The 24,035-nt window shown below is 49.5% G+C and overlaps 1 protein-coding gene across 2 annotated transcripts in view; it reads left to right on the forward strand.

Annotated features, from left to right (window-relative positions):
- WDR90 (WD repeat domain 90) overlaps window positions 1-24,035 on the forward strand; it is a 1,426,420-nt gene that overhangs the window by 1,291,708 nt on the left and 110,677 nt on the right. For both annotated transcript variants that reach the window (XM_085628141.1, XM_085628142.1), the window contains exon 41: window positions 16,639-16,758. In XM_085628141.1, coding sequence (XP_085484267.1) covers window positions 16,639-16,758 — 120 coding nt within the window. The remainder of the gene's footprint in view (window positions 1-16,638; window positions 16,759-24,035) is intronic.

Genomic DNA, 24,035 nt, shown 5'->3' on the forward strand with positions numbered 1-24,035 from the left:
GCGTTAGTGTCAGCGGCACTGCGGCTGGCGCCGCCGACGCCGGTCTGTAAGCAGCGTTCCAGGAGGGAAGCACAAAGACTGCTGTAGGAGGATGAGTACCATCAAGAGCAGGAGGAAGGGGAGATTCACGACTCCGTAGACGAATTTGAAGGTCTATGTGAGGCTAGTGGCCTTGACACCTCTCCGGAGTGAGAGCTTTCTTCTCCTAAAGCTTCATGCTCACAGGATGTTGCCCCTTATCATGTGGTCATCAGGAAAGCAGCTGAGTTGTTGGACCTTCAGTTGCCCTCAGCTGAGGTAAAATCTAATATTCTAACTGAAGTGCTTCATTCTTCTTCCTCTTCAAGTGAACCTCTGTTGCCTTTCAATGAGGCGTTGACAGAGCCAATCATGGAAGTGTGGCAGATACCCTTGTCTGCCCCTGCAGTTTCAATATCAGTGGCAAGGAGATATAGAACTGCTTCAGGTGATCCAGTTTTACTTTTGGCCCATCCATCTCCGGAAAGCTTGGTGGTTCAGGCTTCTTACTACAGCAGTCATCTGGATCCTTTCCTACCACCCCGGGGATAGGGAGTCCAAAAAACTAGAACAGTCGGCCAAAAAGGTGTTTTCCTCTACAAGTATGGCTCTGAAGTGTACAAACTCCACGTGCTTGGTGGGGAGGTACATTCATGCTCTAATGGACTCTGTCTAGCAGTTGGCTCCTAAGCTTCCTGAGGATGATCGTGTTCATTTTCTTGAGGCACTTTCAGATTTGCAAGCAGCTGCCCATCAGGTTATCCAGTCAGGTCTGGATACTGCAGACTTGGTTGCTCGAGTAATGGGTTCTTCGCTTGCTACAAGAAGACATGCCTGGCTTAGATCATCAGGTTTCAGATTTTCAGGCTACTCTACTGGATCTACCAATTGATGGGTCAAGGTATTTTGGTACCAAGGCGGGCTCTGCACTGCAGCGGTTCAAGGACAGTAGGGCTACTGCAAGATCCTTGGGCCTGCAGTCCCAGCCCAGGGGCTATGGCTACAAGAGGTATCGAGGTTTTGGGAAGGTGGCCGACAGCAGCCGCAGCAAAACCCTCTCTTCCAGTCGTACAGAGGTAATGGTAGAGGCCATCTTCGAGGAGCTTTCAGGCAACAGTCTTCCTCCTCCTCCTCCTCTCCTGTCCCCACCACTGATACCACGGGAAAGCAACTCTAGATCCCCCATCTTGGAGCATGCTGGTCCTGTAGGGGGTCCAGTGTCACATTTTCTACAAGATTGGAATTCGGTTACTTCAGACCGTTGGGTTTTGAATCTTGTTGAGAGTGGGTACGCCCTCCCTTTTCTAGAGTTTCCACATCCTTACCCTCCTCGCCAAGATTGGTGTTCAGAGGACCATTTGTTGCTTCTGCAGCAGGAGGTTCTTATCTTACTGCAGAAAGGTGTGATAGATGTGGTTCCAGAGTAGGAAAGGGGTCAGGGATGTTACACCTGTTATTTCCTGATTCCCAAAAGGGACGGTCGGCTCAGACAGATCCTGGTCCTCAGAGTTTTGAATTTTTACCTCAGGCAGGAAAAGTTCAACATGTTGATCTTGGCTCAGGTTCTATTGGCGCTGCAACACGAAGACTGGATGATGTCGATTGATTTGCAGGATGCGTATTTTCATCTTCCCATCCTGAAGTCGCATCGGAAGTATCTCCGTTTTACGGTGGGATCCCAACACTACCAATTTTGCAGTCCTCCCATTCGGTCTCACTTCCGCACCACGGGGCTTCACGAAGGTGATGGCGGTGGTGACAGCACATCTCAGAAGGTTGGGTATTCCTGTTTTTCCCTATCTGGACGACTGGCTGCTCAAGGCGAAGTCTCCAAAGATGGTGTTGCGCCACTTGCATGCAACAACGCAGTTGTTGTTTAACTTGGGTTTCTCAATAAATGTGCCCAAATCTCACCTCTTGCCCTGCCAGCGCAGCCTTTTCATAGGGCCAATACTGGACACTACTGTTTGTCGGGCCTTTCTGCCACCGCAGAGGATTCTCAACATTCAGGAAATTATTCCTTTATTTCACAAAGGAGCTCCAGTCCTGAAGGTCCTACGCCTAATCGGTCTATTCGCTTCCTGCATACTGTTGGTCAGTCATGCATGCTGGCGCATGAGGGCACTCCATTGGTGCCTCCGCAGGCAGTGGTATCAACACAATGGAGATCTCGGGAAGAAGGTCAGGGTCATCAGAGACACTGCAGCGGAGCTGTCTTGGTGGAGTGTGCAGGGCAACCTGTCTCAAGGAAAGCCCTTTCAACCTCTTCCACCGATGGCCACAGTGATCACGGATGCCTTCCCTCTAGAGTGGGGTGCTCATCTGGGGGATCTGGAGGTCAAAGGTCTTTGGTCTCCAGAGGAAAGGTTGCTTCACATCAACCTTTTGGAACTGCGGGCAATACGTTTGGCTCTGAAGACCTTCCTTCCCACCCTTCGCAGTCAGTCGGTTCAAGTCCTGATGGACAACACTACCACAATGTGGTACATAAACAAACAAGGAGGGGTAGGGTTGTATCGTCTCTGCAGAGAGGCTCTGCGACTCTATTCCTGGGCTCAGGGCCATCAGATTTGTGTAGTTGCAAATCACCTCGCCGGGGTGCTAAATGTGCGTGTGGACAGTCTCAGTCAGCATTACTCGACCGATAACGAGTGGTGTCTTCATACAGAGGTGGTCCATCTCATCTTCAAGATATGGGGGTTACCTCGGGTGGACCTTTTTGCCACTCGGGAGAACGCTCACTGCCCGTTATTCTGCAGCCTTCAGTATCCGATGCAGGGAGCATGGGGGACATGTTTCAATTAGATTGGGGCTCGCAACTCCATTACACGGTTCCTCCCATACCTTTGATTCCTCGAGTTCTGAGGAAGATTCGCCAAGACTGGGCCCAAGTCCTATTGATCGCTCCGGATTGGCCTAGAAGGGTGTGGTACACAGATCTACTTCATCTGTCATCGTACCCACAGCTCCGTCTCCCTTTCAGGGTAGTCCTCCTCTCGCAGTCGAAGGGGCAGGTTCTATACTCCCATCTCCAGAGCTTGCACCTTCATGCCTGGAGATTGGAATTGGAATTGGAATTGGAAGTGCATTTGTAGAGCGCGAATTTGCTGCCCGAAGGCGTCCAAGCGCTAAGAGTACCAATAGTCCGACCAGTGGACTCAGGAGAGGGGAAGGGAGAGAAGGTTAGACTGAGTGAAATAACCAGGTTTTCAGTTGTTTGCGGAAGACCGTTAGCTTGGGGTTGGCTCTGAGAGACAGCGGCAGGGCGTTCCAAGCCCTTGCGGCGTTGTAGGAGAATGTCCTGCCTCCGGATCTGGTTCTTTTAATTCTGGGGGTCAATGCGAGGAAGGTCTGAGTAGAACGTAGACTTCTTCTGGGAATGTAGTGGGTAATTAGATCCCGAGTGATCCTGGGGCCGGCGTTCCAGAAGGCCTGATGAGCTATACACATAGCTTTAAACATTACTCTCTTGCGCACCGGTAACCAATGGAGAGATACCAGTCCCGACCTTGCTGACTGTCTGAGGGGGAGGTCTAGTAGAATGCGTGCTGCGCAATTCTGGACTGTCTGCAGTCTTCTCAGAGTGGATTCTGGGGCGCCAAGATATAATACGTTATTGAAATCCAGGCGTGACTGGATAAGACCTTGTACGGCCACCTGTTTGGCATCCAGAGGGAGGAGAGGGAGGATTTTCTTTAACATCCTCATGATGCCAAAACAGGTAGCTGAGAGTTTAGAAGATTGTATATTAAAAGACAACGATCTATCCAGCCAAACTCCCAGACTCTTGATGCTATTTTTAGGGATTGGGGGGGAGCCCAGACTAGGCGGCCACAGGGAGGTGGGGAGGCTGACCTGAGTTCTTTCTCTCTCCCACCAGATGTGGTGGATGTTATTTTATCTTCCAGGAGACACTCCACCAAATCTGTTTATTCCTCTAGGTGGTCCAAGTTTGTATAATGGTGTGGAGAGAGATCTATTGATCCCTTAAAAGCCCATTTATTGACGTTTTGGGATTCTCACTTTCTTGGCCCAGCAGGGTTGTGCTGTGGCTACAGTTAAAAGTTATTTGTCGGCTTTCCTCTGTTTGCCAGACCAGCCATCTTTATTTAAGTCTCCCGTTGTTATGAGGTTCATTAGGGCCTCACCAATAAGTTTCCTCCCACTCCCTTCATTATGCCTCAGTGGGATTTGAATTTGGTACTTACTTTTTTGATAGATTCTCCTTTTGACCTGCTTCATAGCAGTCCTTTGAGGCTTCTTTCTTTTAAGACGTTTTTTCTGATCGCCGTTACTTTGGCCAGGAGGGTAAGTGAGCTTCAGGCCCTTAGTTCTCAGGACCAGGGCTGCTTTCCTGCCTAAGGTGGTCACTCCTTTTCATTTAGGACAGTCTATTACTTTACCTACCTTCTATCCTCCCCCTCACCCTTCCAAGGAGGAGGAGAGACTTCATCGTCTGGATCCTAAGAGGGTTGTCAGATTCTACCTGGACAGAACCAGGGATCTAAGACTGGACGATCAGCTCTTCATGGGCTTCATTGGACGAATGAAAGGAAAGGCTGTCCACAAGCGAACACTCTCCAGGTGGATCATCTTGTGCATCAAGATCTGTTACGCCTCGGCCAAGAAGGAACCGCCTGAAGATATTAGAGTTAATTGCACCAGAACTAAGTCTTCTTCTTCTGCTTTGGCTAGAGGTGTTCCTGTTATTGATATTTGTAAAGCCGCAACTTGGGCCTCCCTCCACACCTTTGTGAAGAATTATTATTTTTTTTAAAAATCTTTTTATTAGATTTCAAAAGAAGTCAATGAAAACAGTACACATTTACGCCACGCATAGTACAAAAGAGAATGAAACAATCCCAAGTGACAGATGCAGGCCCAGTACAGATATTTGACAGTACACCCCCAATTTTCCATCTACAGTCCGATCATGGTCATGCAACCAGATTTAACAGGCCCGCGAATAGAGCAATCAACAATAAGCAACAACAATAAGCATTTTAAGATTCGGTATCATCAGTAATAGCAGTAGCTAGCAAATATTGCCGAAGCGGCTCCCAGATATCATTAGGCCTAGATGCAGCAGGCAGCTCCTCTGTGTAAATTGCAAGAGTCTCCCTACAATATATGAAATCTTTAATCCAGTCTGGTATCCGAGGGCTGAGGCGAGCATCCCACGTCATAGCAACTCGCCTTTTGGCTAACAAAAGAGCAACACGTGCAAATCTACCCAGCACCCCCTTTACCTGTGGTAGGTGACAAAGCAAGCATGCCGTCGGCGAGCACTGTATCATAACTCCCGTCATCTTATGTATATGACTGAGAATCTCTTTCCAGTATGTGTACACCGCTATGCAATCCCACGCAAGATGGCGGAAGTCTGCATCGTTGTGCCCACATCTCCGACACTGTGCTGATTCTCGGAGTCCCATTTTGTACAATTTAAGAGGAGTATAGTATACCTGGTGTATAAATTTCAGATGGATGATTCGCAAATTGCCATTGGGCGATAGTGTCCCTGTAAGGGTGCATATTTGTTCCCAGTCTTTCACTGTTAGAGGGATTTCTAACGCGGAGTTCCAGCGCTCTAGGCTACTATCCACCCCCCTCAGTGCTTCCTCCTGTATCGATTTATATAGTTTTGTGATTAATTTTTTATTTGAGGGAGCTACTAGCAGCAACTGCAGAGAGAGAATAGTCGGCGGTTCGGACGGGAACTCCCAATAGTGACTTTTTAAGGCGCGCCTTAGGCGGTGTGTAGTGTATATGAATAGCGGCGTGGGATTGCTGATGAATTCCACTCCAGTGTCTATCACGCACTTCCCCTCTGAATATACGTCGCGCATATGCGTTATTCCTGCTTCTTTCAACGCCCTAATAGGACCAGTCTCCTGCATAACAGATAATGCTGCGAGCAGCAAAGCCGGCGCGTATAGAGGGAGCTATCCTGCCAATCGCCTGCCATGCCCCCACCGTCGCATTTATTGTGTTAATTTTTGGCTTAGTTGTACCTCTTTTTACATGAGTAAGTATTCCCGACAGTGGTATGGGATGTGCATCCCCCGTCCTCCACCGCCAAGTGAGGGGTAAAGTCATGTGATCGATACCAGTAATAAGAGTACTGAGCCTGGGCACATAAATAATAAATATATAGATCGGGTGCGTCAACGTGGCCCAACTGATTCTCACCTGCTTCCCTCCCCACACTAATTTTAAAAGTTGAGTCCTGACCATTGCGAAAAAATGCCTGGTTAAAGGAATGGGAATATTGCAGAACAAGTACAAAAATCGAGGCAGGACTACCATTTTGAGCACCGCAACCCTATCTGCCAGAGACAAAGGGAGATGCACCCACCTCTCAACCTGCTCTTCCAGTTGATGCAGCGCTCTGCCGTAATTCTCCTTGAGAACCACCTCAGGGTCCCGATGCACCCAGACACCTAAATATTTGACTGGTTCAGTCGTCCAGATTAAAGGATATTCTAAGGGGGGGGACGCGTACCTAATGTTAATGGAATGATCACTGACTTTTCCCAATTGATCATGAGGCCAGAAAACAGACCAAACCTAATGTACTCTCGCAGCACCTGCCATAGGTGGGTCTCGTATATAGAGGACCATATCGTCCGCATACATAGATATACCGACCGACCGTTGATTAAGATTAAGCGCTGTCTGTCTGTGAAGCTGACGTAATATACAGGCAAGCGGTTCGAGCACAAGAGAGGCGACAATGGGCACCCCTGTCTGGTGCCCCGGTCTATACGGAGAGGGTCTGAAGTCAGGCCACCAACTCTCACTCTCGCCGAGGTGTCTGTATAAAGGATTTGCAGCCAGCGCAAGAAAACATTTGGAAGACCCATTCTCCTCAATATATGAAACATATACCTCCATTCAATGGAATCGAAGGCCTTAGCGGGATCAAGCATGACCGCAGCAACCTGGAGATCAGGGTTAAGAATGTGATACATGGCGAATATCGTGCGTAGGTTATTGGAAGTGGAACGCCCGGAACAAAACCAGCCTGATCCTGAAGCACCATGACAGGGAGCAACGGTTGTAGTCTAATAGCCAATATTTTCGCAAGAATTTTAGCATCTAGGTTTATCAATGACACGGGTCGGTACGATTCGCACGCAGACGGGTCTTTATCTTTTTTTAAAAGTGTGATAATAAGCGCCTGTCGGAGTGAGGGCGGCAACATCCCGGACTCGTGCACTTCCGCATACACCTCTAAGAGGTATGGGATGACGATGTCCATATATTGTTTATAAAATTCCGAGGTGAGCCCATCTGGGCCAGGGGCCTTGTTATTAGGTAGGGATTTAATGGCCTCTTTAATATCCGACTCCTCTACAGGCCTTCCGAGGTATTCGCGGTGCCCATCTGCGAGCCAAACACACGCCACTTCCTCCAGATATTCGGACAGAGCCGCATCATCACATGGGCCCCTAGAGGCGTATAGTTCGCCATAAAAAGTTCTGAACTGTTCCACTATGTCCTGGGGTTGATAGTGTTCCACCCCAGTCTAATCTGCTATTTTATGAATATGATGATAGTTAGCTCGAAATCGAAAAGTCTCAGCAAGCCTCCTACCTGGGCGCCCAGCCTCACCATAAGCTCTGGCGACCTGTCGCTTCGATATGTAGCGTATCTCGGTGCTCGCCAAGTCATCGTGCTCTTTCAACAAAGCATGAATCTTGTCAAGTGGAATGGTCGTCGGGTTCGCGATATATTGCGCCTCAAGTACACCCAACTGCACCTCAATCTTCGACAACTGACGTCTAAGTTCCCTCAAAATCCCTGAAGTGGTGCTCATACAGACCCCCCCGAATTGTGACCTTGAATGCCTCCCACAAGATTGCGGGACTGTCCACTGACCCCACATTCTGTGCAAAATATTGTGTGATTGCCTGTCTTATGGTGTCGTCATATATCGGATCTAATAATGCCTCAGCTCTGAATCTCCAGGTAAAAGGAAAGTGCGTGTTAGTTGGTATGTGGATTTCTAGCAGTATTGGGTTGTGATCTGAAAGCGTGCGTGGTAAGTTATGCACATTTATACCCCAGCCGTTAGCACCTTCATTCAGTAGCCAGTAGTCTAGCCTGGACCAACTGTGATGCGACGGCGTCACATGCGTACCCACTCTCTCAGCAGCATTACGTAGCCTCCATACATCTACGAAGCCCATTTCCACCATAGCATTCCGCACACACTGCGCAACTTTTACTGTACGCGCCCCTTGTGGATTGGACTTATCAAGGACTGGGTCAAGGTGCGTTTTGAAATCACCCCCCCATAGTGTTGCTGCATCTGGCCACGTCCGGAGCACTCCCAGCAGTTGTACATAAGGTTGCGGCTCGTCCACCACCGGGCCATATACATTAATAAGTGTAATCAGTGTATTTCCCAACTTGCCCTGCACTAGGGCCCATCTCCCGTCGCTGTCAGTCTGTGACCGTATCGGGAAGAATGGTATGCCCTTCTTTATCAGTATGAGTACCCCCCTGGCGTACGTAGAAAATGAAGATGCTAAGCGGTAACCAACATTAGACTCTCTCTGCGTGGTCAAATGCGTTTCCTGCAACAGAGCAATATGAAGTTTATGCCTATCTAGATGCGCTAATACCTGCCGAACTTTTTTCGGATTGTTTAGTCCGCGAATATTCCATGTTACACAGTTGTAACTCTCACCCATTATCGCTGCTGCCCCGCGCAAGTCTGCACCCGATCACCGACATTGACATACATCTCAGCAACCTGGACTGATCTGTGTCCGTTTCCATCACATGCAACATAGTAACATCCCCAACAAGAGGCCAGAGCCCTCCCCCACCCCCCACCCACTTTGGTAGCCCCAATACGCCAAAGACAATCCCTGCTATAACTGTCCCAACAAACAAAGAACTTCGCACCTCCAGATCGAGTTGGGGTATTCCCATGGGGGGAGTCGTAGTGGCGCGCATCTCTCTCCCCTATTTGGAGGAAGAGGGCCGCCAACTAGTATACCGCCACAGGCACACCCCCCGCAACCTTCAGTGCCCATATTGACCATAACACTATCTGAGTACCCAGGGCTCCTCACCGATCCACACCCAGCGACAGCATATTAGACCAAAGGAACACCCACCTGCCCAGCATCGCATAATATACCTCAGTGAGTGCCAGCGCGGCGCCCTCCTATGCATCCCCACCGGGGGCCACCCCACACCCGCAGATAGATCTCTCAACCTCCATCCTCTACATCGTCATTGTCTTTATCATATGATAAATAGTGGGCAATTAGAATGTTTCCAGTTACCATTTAGAAAACCTGTCCTTGGCTATACCTCCGCAGGTCCGTGAGCCAGGATAGCAGGGAAGAATAGAAACCAAACAGAACACTTGATACATAGGTACTACTCTACATCAGAAGTGTGCCCAGGTGTCTGTTTTTGGTGCTGCAGAGTCCGTGCATGCTCCATGGCTAGTTTCGGATTATTAAAAATCTTCACTGCGCTATCCTCGCCAATCCGCAGACGCGCAGGATACAGCATAGCGTATGGTACTTGCTCCTGCATCAGCACTTTCTTTACTCCTTGGAACTCTTTTCTCGCCGCCTGGACCGAAGCTGTAAAGTCCGGATAGAACGAGAGTTCATTCCCTCGGTAGAGTAGCTTCCCCTTCTGGCGTGCCACACGTAGCACTGCACCCCTGTCCCGATAATTGAGAAGGCGCGCTATAATGGGTTGCGGCGGAGCACCCGGAGGCGGGCGCGCCGCCAGAGATCTATGCGCGCGCTCGACCACCAGCATATTGGAGGGTTTCCGGCCCACATACTTCCCGCAGGAGAGTTTCAATGTACACATCCAGCCGGCCCACATTTGTTGATTCCGGTAGACCTAGGATGTGTATGTTGTTACGCCTCGAGCGCGTTTCGATATCCTCATTCTTGTCTTTGATTAGCGCCAACATTTTTCAATGTCTGTCGTTTTGGCAGCCACGTGCTATAATCCATCTTCTGCATCCGAGATCCTCTGCTCAGCCGCCCCAACCTCGCTCCCTGCTTATCCAATTTAGCTGATAACCTGTCCATGCGGCCATTAAGCGCCTCGATCTTGCCGTCTATTGATTGCAAGCTAGTCTGAATCGCCGCCAAAGTCTTCTCCAACGCTGTAGGGACCTGCTCCGTCGCCTCCATCTCCGCATCCGATGGTGCGCCCTGCGCTACCTTACTACACTTGCGCGATTCAAAGTTGAGACGAGGCTGTTGTTTGTCAGGCTTCCCCATGTTTTAGTGTTGAAGTAGCAAGCCCTGTCCATTCTTACCAGTTATTCTCTGTCGCGCCGTGCGGCCCGGGAGTACGCAAGAACAGCAGACCCACGAGGTGCCCACAGATTCACGGATCAGAGAGGCAGCGCACCTAGTCCACTCACCGGGCACAGCCCGCCGCCTCACAGGGCCTGAAGCATCACAGCGCATCCAGAAGTCGCGGGCACGGACGGGCAGTCGCCAAGCAAAGTCCTCTTATCTTCACTAGCTTCACAGTCAAGCATGCACATCCAGTGGTTTCGAAGCCAATACTCCCCCAGTCGCGCTGTAAACAGCCGCCCTACCGCCGGGAAGGCCAGCACCGCACTCCCAGCAGTTTTAGATGGCGTCAGCCGATCCAGCAGCCGTATCTCCATCTCTGGAGGAGCACCCAGCCACCCACGAAGAGCACGCCGCCACCAATGTCCCGAACTTGATGTTGGAGAGGGACCCCGGGAGCAGCCGATGAGCAGAAGACACAGGGAGACCGGCCTCAGGCTGCCCACAAGATCCCAGGCACGCAGAGAAGCCCCCGAGCCCCAGCGTTCACAAAGATAGCTGTGGGGGGGATCGCATCATTGATTTTCCCTCTCTGGTCACTCACTGCAATAGTGTCGCCGTCTGATTCCCCGGGGCGCTCCACCGCCGTCGATCGGCACCTTGCGGCCTAGTGCGTCCCCGCTCCCGGCAGAGAAACCAGCCGCAGCCGGCTGCCTCCGCACCCGGCACCGGCTCAGCAGCGGGGCCACGCAATTCCGGCTACTTCAACGGGGGCCTCCCAGTAGCTCAGCGACAGCAGAATGTAACTTCCACCTTGCGGCTGATGTCCCGCGGCCGCCGCCGTATCTTTAGGGCCGCTCACCTCCACAGGTCGCCGCCATGTTACTTGTGCGCAGCCTCCGGGGATCGGTCCGAGTCGCAGCAGCAGGACAGCCGCGCTCCGCTGTTATCTCGGCCGGGGTGGTCCCTGGGCACTTAATGGTGGTTTCGCTGCGTCGGGCTCGCGGGAGGGCTCCAGCAGGAAAGGATAATTCAGCTGATCATTATGGTGGCTGGCGGAGCCGCACTACAGTGCTGCCATCTCGCCGCACACCAAGCCACGCCCCCCACCTTTGCGAAGCATTACTGCTTGGATTCAGAGTTTAGGCGGGACGGCCATTTTTCACGTTTCTTTTCTGCAAGATTTTCTGGTATAGGCAGTTGAACACCCTCCTCCAGTAGAGGTACGGCTTGGGGATTCAATTCAAAAGGTGAGGAATCCACAGGCAGATGTATCCATCAGAAGAACACGTTACTTACCTTTGGTAATGCTTTTTCTGGTGGATACAATATCTGCCTGTGGATTCCTCTCTGACCCACCCGCCTCCCTGTTGTCCTCCTGCTTATACCGAATAAAGTTTTGACTGTCTGACATTGTCAGTTTTTATATGTCATTTTCATGGATACTGTTTAATGCCGGAAAATGCTTTTATGCATTTGATATTAGTTTTTGTGTATATATTATGTATACTGGATATACTTGTGTTATGTTGTCAGTCCACCCGTTCGCCTCGAAGGCACGGAAAAAATGGGTGGAACTGATGTCAGCACGCTGACAAGGTCTTCTTATGGCTCCGATGACGTCATTCGGTGTCCCGAGCGAAGCCGTGCTATTATGACGTCCTCACCGACATGGGAGAGCTAAGAAAAGAATTTCCGTGGAATGCTGGTGCAGGGGTAATTCAAAAGGTGAGGAATCCACAGGCAGATACTGTATCCACCAGAAAAAGCGTTACAGAAGGTAAGTAACTTGTTCATTGGGACTGAAGAGGGCCCACTAGGGCTGCAGCACAACTTGTGCCACCCTAGGGACCCCTCACTAAGATCATTCAGACTGCCATTGCAGCCTGTGTGTCTTAGTGCAGACAAAACTGAAGAGTCAACATGGCACATAGCCCTGTGTGCCATGCCTTCAGACACTGCATGAGATATGGGTAAGCCACCCGTACAGCAGGCCTTACTGCCCTAGGACAGGGTGCACTATGTCCAATGTGTGGATATATTTGCCTGAGCAGATATGACCCTGCAATGTCAGAGTCCATTCTTAGACGTTGTAAGTAAACAGGGAAGCCATAACGAGTACATGGGTTGGACACTCGTCATTACGAGTCCCTCAGCCCCATGATGGCTTCACTGTATCCCAAAAAGTTTGGCACCAAACATCTCGTCTGAATAAGACCGCAATGATGACCGTTTCGGATTTATTGATAAATGCATACAGAGGGCACCTTAGAGGTGCTCCCTGAAAATCTACTGCCTCCTAGTATGGTTGCCGACTGGTCTGAGCCGGCCTGCCACCACTAGACATGCTTCTGGCCTCCTGCGGTGCCAGGAACACAGCTTGCTCTAGGCGGAGGTGTTCACACCTCTTCCAAGCAGGAACCGCCTTCCAGGGCGAGAAGCTTCAAAGGCCAGGCCGCCTTTGAAATGCGACACAGGCCTCTCCAGCTAGTAAAAGATGCCACCGCCCCTGTCCTGTCCCCACTTTTTGGCGAGAGGACAGGTAGGAAAATTTGTTAGATTCAAAGGTGTGCCCACTCCTAGCCAGCACCTTAGGTGGGGCAGCTGATGTGGACCCCACTTTTTAAAATCCTACATCTTGTGTTGGAGAGAATTAGCCTATTAGGGTCAGGGTTATGCCCACTTCCCACACGAAGTGGTCATATAGAGGGTGTAGTCAGCCTAAAGGTAGGTAGCCCATTGGCTACCACCTGTTACTCCCCTTAACATCCCTAAATTGAGTATTTAGGTGGCACCCCTCGACCCACAACTTGAAATTCGATGGACCTAAAGACAAAGAGGAGCTGCTGAACCTGAGAAGTGAGTGCCTGACGCAGAGTTTTGGCACAACCGCCTGCCTGTCGCTTCAAGACTTGACAATCGAGATTAACTGTTTCGCTCTGCTGCTATGTGGCATCTAAGAATCCCAGCGGGCTACCAGCCTTCGCAGACTGCCCCAAGGACTCCCTCAGAGCAGAGGAGTCACTCCACTGCAGGCCACAGGCCCCAAAACCGCAGAGTCCGGTCCACCGACTTGCAGCCCCCAGCCTGACCAGCACAGCAACCGACCATGAAGATGTATTCGTGCTCTGTAAGGTCAATCTGTCTCCCCCTCATCCCTTGAACCACCCCCTCCATCCCCAAGTGTGGAGGCACCAGGACTAACCAGAGCTGGGCAGTTCCAATACCCAAGGTACCGGACGCCCTGCAACCAACACGACTTCAAAGAGTCCATATGGGACTCCAGCGGTACCAAAGCCAAGCAACTCCACCAACTCTCTGCTCCCAGCAGAATTCGGGACACACTCGACAACCTGTTGGTAGAACATTGAACCTTGGTTTCCTGCTACCCTAAACCTGGAAGGTGGACCCCTACAACTGTCTGAGCTGTGTGCTTTTCCTGCTTTTTCCTCCCATAGGATTGTATAGTGCGTAATTGCACACAACTTTGAACTATTTGCTTATCTTTGAAAATTCATAAGAAAAATTGCTCTCTGATTTATTCTTGAGTTGTGTCTCATTTATTGCCTCTGTTATTACAACAAATGCTTAGCACTACCCTCTAATGAGCCTAACCGCTCGCCGACACTATCACAAATAGAACATTAGCATGATCTACTTTCACCTCTGTCAAACAACTGAGGACTCACTGGACACTCTGCACAGTGTACTTCTTTTTAGTGCACTATATTGAGAGCCAGCTTCCTACAGTCATCAATAACACATTTCAGGCACCAGCTACTCCTCCCTTTCCTTCTTCCTGCCTCGGCGGCAGAGTAACCAACTACCTCAACCGATGGCAGGAAATTAAAACTGACCAGTGGGTCCTAGACCTTGTTCAATTCGGCCACACATTGAAATTCCTCCAAAGACTACCTCCAACTCCGCCCCAACCTTCCATTCACAAGCATCTACAAATCCTCAAATTGGAGGTCAAAACCATGCTAAAAATGGAGCTATAGAGAGTGTTATTGTAACACACAGAGGAAGAGGTTTCTATTCCTGTTTCTTCTTGGTCCGCAAGAAGTCAAGGCAGTGGTGACCAATTTTAGGAAGCAATCGCTCCGCATGGTAACGCTGCAGGAGATACTGCAGCTCTTAAACCAAGAAGACTGTACGACAACCCTCGATCTCCAAGATGCATTTTTTCATATTCCCATCCACCCAAAACACAGGAAGTTTCTAAGATTCATAGTACCTGGCAGCAACTACCAGTTCAAGGTGCTCCCCTTTGGCCTCCAATCCACCCCTTGCATCTTCACGAAGTGCTTGGCTCCTGTAGGAGCCTTTCTAAGACAGCACCAGCATCAAGACTTCCCTTATCTTGATGACGAGTTGGTCAAAGCTCCTTCCAAGCAGGCTGCACAAACATCAATAATAGCCTGCACAAAGCTCTTCAACTACATGGATTAGACTCTGAAACCAGAGATAGCCATCACAAAACATAACGTTTCTGGGGGCCACACAAGTTACAACATTCTCCAAAGCATATCCCACACCAGAGAGTCCACCAAGACTGATAATACTGCCAAAGTTCATCCAAAGGAAAAAAATGTCACTTTCTGTTTGCCGTTACAAGTCCCTCTTAGGTATGATGTCTTCATGCATTCCCCTGATCCCATTTTGCTCTCTACAAATGCGTCGACTTCAAGAGGAATTGGACAGACAGTGGGTGCACGAGACAGGCTTGTTCGACGATCTCATCCAGGTCACTCCGGGCATGGTCACCAATCTATCCTGGTGGATGCGACAGGAGCATTTTTCAGTCGGACTTTCTTTTTTTCCACAAGGTAAGTAACTTCATTTTGTTTTATATTATTTTACATATGATGTTCATGTAGACCTCAACAAGTTCTAACAGAAATTAAATATAACTGCATGCGAAATATAGCATATATTTTACATTGTCATTATTTATTTAAAAAATCATCCAACTCAGAAGTTTTTCGAGAAAAACTAAGCATGTCCTTACTTTTCATTCAGTTTAGAAGGTTAGTAGAATCAGGTGTTGCTTAACAGGTGCACATGATTATAAGTTCTGCAGAAAATGCTACCTCCTCTATCGAAACTCTGAAGCTGTCAAATTGGTCAAGAGCATTTGAGTCTGTGCTAACACATCATGTCTAAGTCACAAGATACCTGTCTTAGAGAAATAATTTTTTCTGCACATCACCATAAATATGAGACTCCACCTGACACTAAGAGGCCACAGTAACTGTATTTTTATTTTTTCCTAAATAATCTGTAAAATAGGAGAAAACAGCTTTAGCCTTCTCATTAGACTTACATATTCCCCCACGTTGCTCCTTAAATCCAGTAAAGCTTGCATAAGATCATTTTGTTCATAAGGTGAGACATCTCTGCCTTCACTGGGATAGACAAGAAAGTAATTATCTTGAGGGTAAAGGATATATCTTGACTCTAATACTTATGCAGAAGAAGCATGTTAATGATAAGAAGCCAGAGATGTGGAGACAAATTTCCAACACATCTGGTGAACCCATGAGGCATCTCCTTATCATTAGCTGATGCATACATTTAGCACTCAGTCAATGGGCACTCCGATCTAAAAGATAGTAAGATATCTTACACTACAACATATGAGTAATAGGACACTTTTAGTAATAGGACTCCTTTGTTTGATATAGGTGAATGAGAGCAAATACAGTTTGCTATTTTATATTTGTAGGTATTTCCATGAGAGTCTCCGCTGAACATATGTATTAAAAATGATAAATAAAGAAATATATTTAATTAACTCTTTTTTTAAGTCCAAATGAACCTTACCTGGGATCATCTGCACTTGCATTGATTTGTATAAATGTTTTGAATATGTTGAAGATATCTATGTTGGAAAAACTACAAATACATGCTAGTAGCCTGTCTTTATCTGGTTTACTCCTAACCAGTAAACCATGTGTACACTACTTGCTCTGTAAAGGGCACACATAACCACAATGAATTCACAGCATCCAATCTAGAACCTATTATGGCAGAGCTATCTTGATTTTGGAGTACTGTCATACTCTTTCTCTAGTCATCCTGAAGGTGCTATTCCAATTATGACTTTGGAATCGCATCCAAGTTTTTCGGTGCCTTTGGTGAAAAAGGTTTAAAATAAATGTTATTACATTTGTCATTATAATTTTGTGTCAGGTTCTTTTTATATGTAATGTGAAGAGTGGCTTGTTTAATTGTGAACTTAAAAGTTTGCATCCTCCATCAATGGCGCATTACATTCTCATCAAGATTGATTTTCATGTGTTTGTATATATTTGTTTTCCAGGAGCAAGGCTCATTGCCCCCAAGCTTGGCAGCATTCTGTCCGTGGGAAAAAGGTACTTTGGTGTACGTGGGTTTTGGAGTGGAGAAGGAGGTCCTCTTCTACAGTCTGCACAATAAACAGGTGTGAATTACCAAATTGTTCATTTTAAAGGATTGGAAGAACACCTTAAAGCTCAGTACTAGAATTTCATTTGGCTTTGTGTGGAGATTAAAAATGATTTGACCAAGCTTTGATAGGTCCCCAGTGGTATAACGGGTGACAACTTGTATGGATTCAGACGAGCTGTGTGGTGTCTCAGTACTTTATGCTGGTATTAAAGAAGCTATCTTTGGCAAGCATGCATTGTCTGAGCTTGCACTGGCAGAGCTTTGTAGTGAAATAGTGAGTCTGAAGCTGTTTTGGCAGATTTCTGTGTGTAGTTTCTTGACTAGCATAGTAGTGTGTGCAACAGCACATGGCTTAGTGGGGTGATCAAGCTGTGAAAAGACCAAAAGACTATGAGCTTGTTGTCAATCTCCATCAGTATGCCTTTGTTTTCCTGTGAAAGTATCTCCCAGGGTTTGATGCTTATGTTGGTGCCTTTGGAAATGGCATGCTTATCCATGTACTTAAAATTAATGCTTTTCATACTACCATAGCAGTCGTTGTATTAAAGTAGTTTCCATGGAGGGGTGTGCAGGTTGACTGATGATCAGATTCTCCTTACAAGCGCTTCACTGACCTCTAATGTTTCCTACCTGGTCTTCTGTTCATTATAAGCCTTGATGGTTGCGAAGTAGCCTGGCAGTATGTGAGCACCAATGGTGTGACCATTCATAGACACTGATCTTTATCTTGATCAAACCAAGTGGCTAGTCACCTCTCTATATGGCAGCTGCAAGGTGAACCTACGATGGAGATCTGTCTACAGGATTCGAAGAAGCTGATGACACAAGGCTAGTAGTTAGGCTTAGACTGAGACAAGGAGGGCATGCATGAGATTAACTAGGCTCCTACCTAGGAAAGGATAAGCAGAGATGAGGTCCCCAGCTATTCAGGAAAGTTATTGAACGATGTGTTTAATGGGGCAATGGCAAGGTGATATTCCAGCTTTCTCCTTCTTTACAGGCACTCACATACAATAAATGTATTCCTAATGCACATAATACTCGCTGTATTAGCAAAAAGACTATGCTTCTTTCTGGGTTACAATTTTAGGCAGAATTGCTAGTGCAACCCTTTGACGACTGCGTCACTAAAGGGGCGCAGGGCGTTTCAACCTCCATTAGGCACTAAATGACCGTAATTGGGGAACCCAAAAAGTAGAGTCTTTCTGATGGATACATCTGCCAGTGGATTCCTCACCTTGTGAATATCCCCTGCGCCAGCATTCCACGGAACTTTTCTTCCCCAGCATTCCACGTCGACGTGGGCGACGTCACAAAACATCGGCTCCGCACGCGACTCCGTACGACGTCATCGGAGCCATAAGAAGCCCACGTCGGCGTGATGACGTCAGTTCCCTTTTTTCCGCGCCGTCGACGCGCAACGGTTTTTTCCCAGTGCTCTCTAGATACTTTGTAATCTAGTGGTGTATTCTTGTTAAAATCGGAATGTCTTCGACGAGGAAGTCGGGCTTTAAGCCCTGTAGGGAGTGCGGAGGCCTGATGTCCATGACGGATCCGCATCAGAATTGTTTATGGTGTCTCTCTTCTGATCATGATGTGGATGAGTGCGGGTGCTGTAGGAGCATGAATCCTAAAGCACTGAAGGAGAGGAAGACCAAACTCTTCATGAAGAAGATCGGTGAGGAGAAGAGAGGGAGGAAAAAGGAGAAGTCCAGGCGGGAGTCTTCGACTTCGAGGTCGTCGAAGTCGAAGAAGCACCATAAGAAGAGGAAGCATTCTTCTCGGCGTCGGTCCTCGAAGTCTAAGAGGTCGAGATCGGCTTCGCCTCGTCGACGTCAGAGCAAGATCTTGTCTCCTTCGCCTTCTCCGGATAAGTCTTCGAAGTCTCCCTCTCCGAAGCGGACTCCGGCTCGTTCCCCGACGCCGTCTCCGGCGCCGTCCAAGGCTTCGACTCCTGGTCGGGTGGAATCTGATGTGGAGCAGGAGCAGGAAGAGTCTGTCCCGGTGCCTGATGACTCCGTGGTTCCGGTGGAGGATTCGGAGGAGCCGACGCCGGTGGCTCCACAGGAGGATACAGGGGCAGTTCCTTATCCCCAATTCCCGGCTCCAGGTACGGATCCTTCGGGATTTCTGAATGCCATGTATGGCATTTTTCAGAGAGCATCCTTCCCATCCGGAGCACCAGCAGGTCCCGTGGGTCCGATGGCGTTTTCTTTAGGAGTGCCGCAGCAATACGCTCAGGCTCCTTTTCTGCCTTTTATGCCGATGGCGCCTTCTTGGCAGTTTCCGGCGCCGGTTGGGAATCCGGCTCGACCTCGGATGGATGGTCAATCTTCGGAGCCTTCTTTGACGCCGAGGCCGACTCCATCGACGCCGCATCCGGCGCCGCCGACTCCACCTGTAGCGCCTCCGACGCCGATGCCTTTGGCTCCACCGACGCCGCGTACGACGTCGACGACGCCGGCTCCCCGGAATCGATCGAGGCGGGAGGCCCAAAGTGTTTTGGAGGAGGAAAGATTTCGGGCTGAGGTGGAAGAAGGTGAAGTGGACTCTTCTTCGGATGAGTTTGGAGGTATAGAGGTAGCAAGTGGTTTGGATACCACCCCGGAGTGGGAGCATGCTTCTGCAAGGTCTTCTCCACCACAGGAATTGGCGCCCTACCATGTTGTGATCAAGAAGGCCGCGGAGTTGTTAGATCTGCAGCTGCCCTCTGTGGAATACAAGTCCAATCTGCTCACAGAGGTGTTGCACTCCCCGACGTCGGCTTCTGAGCCTTTGCTACCTTTCAATGAGGCTCTCTTGGAACCAGTATTGGAGGTGTGGAAGAAGCCTCTGTCAGCTCCAGCAGTTTGCAGGCAGGTGGCAAGGAGATACAGGGTTGCGCCAGGAGACCCGGATTTTTTATCCACGCATCCTTCTCCGGAGAGCCTAGTGGTGCAGGCTTCATGTTCTAAACATGCCTCGGGTGCTTTCCCCCAATCTCCTGCTGATAGGGAGTCGAAGAAAGTTGATCAGGCGGCCAAAAAGTCTTTCTCCTCAGGAAGTATGGCATTGAAGTCATCAAATGCTACGTGCTTGCTGGGGCGTTATGTTCATGCCCTGATGGACTCTATAAAAACTCTGGCCCCTAAGTTACCTGAGGGGGATAAGTCGTCCTTCATGGAGGTTGTGGCGGACACTCAGGCAGCTGCCAGGCAGGTGATCCAGTCTGGGCTGGATACGGCGGACTCTGTGGCGAGAATTATGGGGTCGTCCATTGCCGCGAGGAGACAAGCATGGCTCCGTTCCTCAGGGTTTTCTGCGGATGTCCAGGCCACGCTGGTGGATCTGCCCTTTGATGGACAAAAGTTGTTTGGGGAGAAGGCAGATTCTGCTCTTCAACGTTTTAAGGACAGTAGGTTAACGGCGAAGTCCTTGGGTCTGCAGGTTCCTGTGAGAGGTTCAACTTTCCGTAAGGCTAGGGGATTCGGAAGGTCATCCTTTCGCTCCTTTCGACAGCCACAACAGCAGCAGCAACAACAGCAGCAGAATCCCCTCTATCGCTCCTATAGAGGGAAGCAAAGGGGTCGGAGAGGTTCTGGTCGTAACCCCTCTTCTTCCTCCTCCTCCTCTGCTCCAAATGAGGCTTCAGGGAAGCAGCCCTAGATCCCCCATCCCGGATCATGTAAGACCTGTGGGGGGTCGGGTGTCCTACTTTCTACGGGGTTGGAAATCTGTTACAACCGACCTTTGGGTTTTGAACCTCGTAGAGACTGGGTACGCCCTTCCCTTTCGGGAGTTTCCTCCCCCTTACCCTCCTTGCCAAGGTTATTGCTCGGAGGACCACCTGCTTCTCCTGCAGAAAGAAGTTCAAGCTTTGTTTCAGAAGGGCGCAATAGAGGTGGTTCCGGAGCAGGAAAGGGGTCAGGGATGCTACTCCCGGTATTTCCTGATCCCCAAGAAGGACGGCAGATTGCGTCCGATTCTGGACCTCAGAATCTTGAATTTTTACCTGAAACAGGAGAAGTTCAAGATGCTGACCCTTGCGCAGGTTCTTCAAGCGTTGCAGCAAGGAGACTGGATGGTGTCGCTCGACTTGCAGGACGCGTACTTCCATGTCCCAATCCTGAAGTCGCACAGGAAGTATCTCCGTTTTACGGTTGGGTCGCAACATTATCAGTTTGCGGTCCTCCCGTTTGGTCTTACTACTGCACCTCGAGTCTTCACAAAGGTGATGGCAGTGGTGGCTGCTCATCTCAGGAGGTCGGGGATTCCGGTTTTCCCCTACCTGGACGACTGGCTTCTGAAGGCAGAGTCCCCAGGGATGGTGCAGCGTCATCTGCAGGTGACAACTCAGCTGTTATTCGACTTGGGTTTTTCGATCAATGTGCCCAAGTCTCACCTGGTGCCCTCTCAACGCAACCTGTTTATAGGGGCAGTACTGGACACTACTGTGTGTCGAGCATTCCCTCCTCCTCAAAGGATTCTCGACATTCAGGAGATGGTCCCTTTATTCCACAGTGGAGCGGTTGTTCCAGTTCTGAAGGTCCTTCGCCTGCTCGGTCTGTTCGCTTCCTGCATTCTGTTGGTCAACCATGCACGCTGGCACATGAGGGCGCTCCAGTGGTGCCTCCGCAAGCAGTGGTATCAGCACAACGGGGATCTCGGGGAGTCGATCAAGATCTCCGGAGAAGCTGCAGCGGATCTGTCTTGGTGGAGCGTGGAGGGCAATCTGTCCCAAGGAAAGCCTTTCCATCTACCTCCATCGGTGGCCACAGTGATAACGGATGCCTCCACCCTAGGGTGGGGTGCTCATCTGGGGGATCTGGAGATCAAGGGTCTTTGGTCTCCAGAGGAGAGGTTGTTTCATATCAACCTTCTGGAGTTGCGGGCGATTCGTTTGGCACTCAAGGCCTTTCTCCCTTCCCTTCGCGGTCAGTCAGTTCAAGTCCTGACAGACAACACGACCGCGATGTGGTATATAAACAAACAGGGAGGAGTAGGGTCTCTTTGTCTCTGCAGAGAGGCCCTGCGTCTGTGGTCCTGGGCTCAGGACCATCAGATTTGTCTGATGGCAAATCATCTGGCCGGGGTGCTGAACGTGCGTGCGGACAGTCTCAGTCGGCAGTTCTCCGCCGACCACGAGTGGAGGCTCCATCCGGAGGTGGTTCGTCACGTCTTTCGGACGTGGGGGACTCCTCGGGTGGACCTGTTTGCCACCCGAGAGAACGCGCACTGCCCGTCATTCTGCAGTCTCCAGTTTCCGATGCAGGGGGCGTTGGGGGACGCGTTTCAGTTGAGTTGGGGCTCACGACTCCTTTACGCGTTTCCTCCCATACCCTTGATTCCTCGGGTTCTGAGGAAAATTCGCCAAGACCGGGCCCAAGTCATTTTGGTCGCCCCGGACTGGCCAAGAAGGGTGTGGTATACAGATCTACTCCACCTCTCCTCGTGCCCTCCGCTCCGTCTCCCTCTGAGGGCAGACCTCCTCTCGCAGTCGGAGGGGCAGGTTCTACACCCCCACCTCCAGAGCTTACACCTTCATGCCTGGAGATTGAACGGGGCAACCTGAGTTCCTTCTCTCTCCCACCTGATGTGGTGGACGTTATTTTATCGGCCAGGCGACACTCCACCAAGTCCATATACTCTTACAGGTGGTCTAAGTTTGTAAAATGGTGTGGGGAGAGGTCCATTGACCCTTTAAAGGCTCATCTTTCTGATGTGCTTCAGTTTGCTCTTTCCTTGGCTCAGCAGGGCTGTGCTGTGGCCACGGTCAAGGGCTACCTTTCGGCCTTATCGGCATTTCTGTGCCTTCCAGATCAGCCTTCGTTATTTAAATCTCCGGTTGTTCTGAGGTTCATCAAGGGCCTTACAAACATGTTTCCTCCTACTCCATTTGTAATGCCTCAGTGGGACCTTAATCTTGTCTTAACCTTTTTAATGGGGTCCCCATTTGAGCCTCTTCATAATTGTCCTTTGAGGCTGTTGTCCTTTAAGGTGGTTTTTCTTGTCGCCATAACCTCGGCAAGGAGGGTAAGTGAGCTTCAAGCTCTTAGTTCCAAACCTCCTTTTCTTACCTTACATGCTGAAAGGATGGTTCTCAGGACCAGGGCTGCTTTCCTGCCAAAAGTTGTTACTCCTTTCCATTTGGGGCAGTCTATTACCCTCCCTGTTTTTTATCCACCCCCTCATCCTTCCAAAGAAGAAGAAAGACTCCATCGCCTTGACCCGAAGAGGGCTATGAGTTTTTATTTGGACAGGACCAAGGACTTTCGTATTGATGACCAGCTTTTTATTGGCTACGTTGGTCGTTCTAAAGGTAAAGCGGTGCACAAGCGCACGCTGTCAAGATGGATTATACTGACCATCAAGATCTGCTACGCCCTGGCTGGTAAGACTCCTCCTGAGGGTATTCGTGCTCACTCTACTAGAGCTAAGTCTTCAACATCTGCTCTGGCCCGGGGTGTTCCTGTGGCAGATATTTGTAAGGCCGCGACTTGGGCCTCCCTCCATACTTTCGCAAAGCATTATTGCTTGGACTCTGAGATGAGGAGGGAGGGCCACTTCGCGCGCTCTGTCTTGCAAGACTTTCTGGTATAGAAAGGTGGACACCCTCCTCCGGGAGTGGGGACTGCTGTGGGAATCTATTCACAAGGTGAGGAATCCACTGGCAGATGTATCCATCAGAAGAACAAGTTACTTACCTTCGGTAACGCTTTTTCTGGTGGATACAGTATCTGCCTGTGGATTCCTCACCAACCCACCCGCCTCCCCGTTGTCCACCTTTTGTATACCATGAAATAGGTCTTGTTTGAAATGCTTGTATTTTCTCTTGTACATTTGTAGGAAATGCTTGTTTGATTAGCATTCCTTTGTTTTGTATGCTATGTATATGTATTGGTTTTCTATATACTGTGTATACTTGGGATTGTCGTTGGTTCACCTGTTCGCCTCGAAGGCACGGAAAAAATGGGTGGAACTGACGTCATCACGCCGACGTGGGCTTCTTATGGCTCCGATGACGTCGTACGGAGTCGCGTGCGGAGCCGATGTTTTGTGACGTCGCCCACGTCGACGTGGAATGCTGGGGAAGAAAAGTTCCGTGGAATGCTGGCGCAGGGGATATTCACAAGGTGAGGAATCCACAGGCAGATACTGTATCCACCAGAAAAAGCGTTACCGAAGGTAAGTAACTTGTTCTTTACTACCACAACAGGTATTATGTGCATTAGGCACAAATATATTGTATGTCTCAGTGCACGTATGTATAAGAGTTGAGTGCACAATCGGGATCATGACCTTTAAGAAAGC

Source organism: Triturus cristatus, chromosome 10 (genome assembly GCF_964204655.1).
Source record: "Triturus cristatus chromosome 10, aTriCri1.1, whole genome shotgun sequence".
Classification (NCBI taxonomy): Eukaryota; Metazoa; Chordata; class Amphibia; order Caudata; family Salamandridae; genus Triturus; species Triturus cristatus.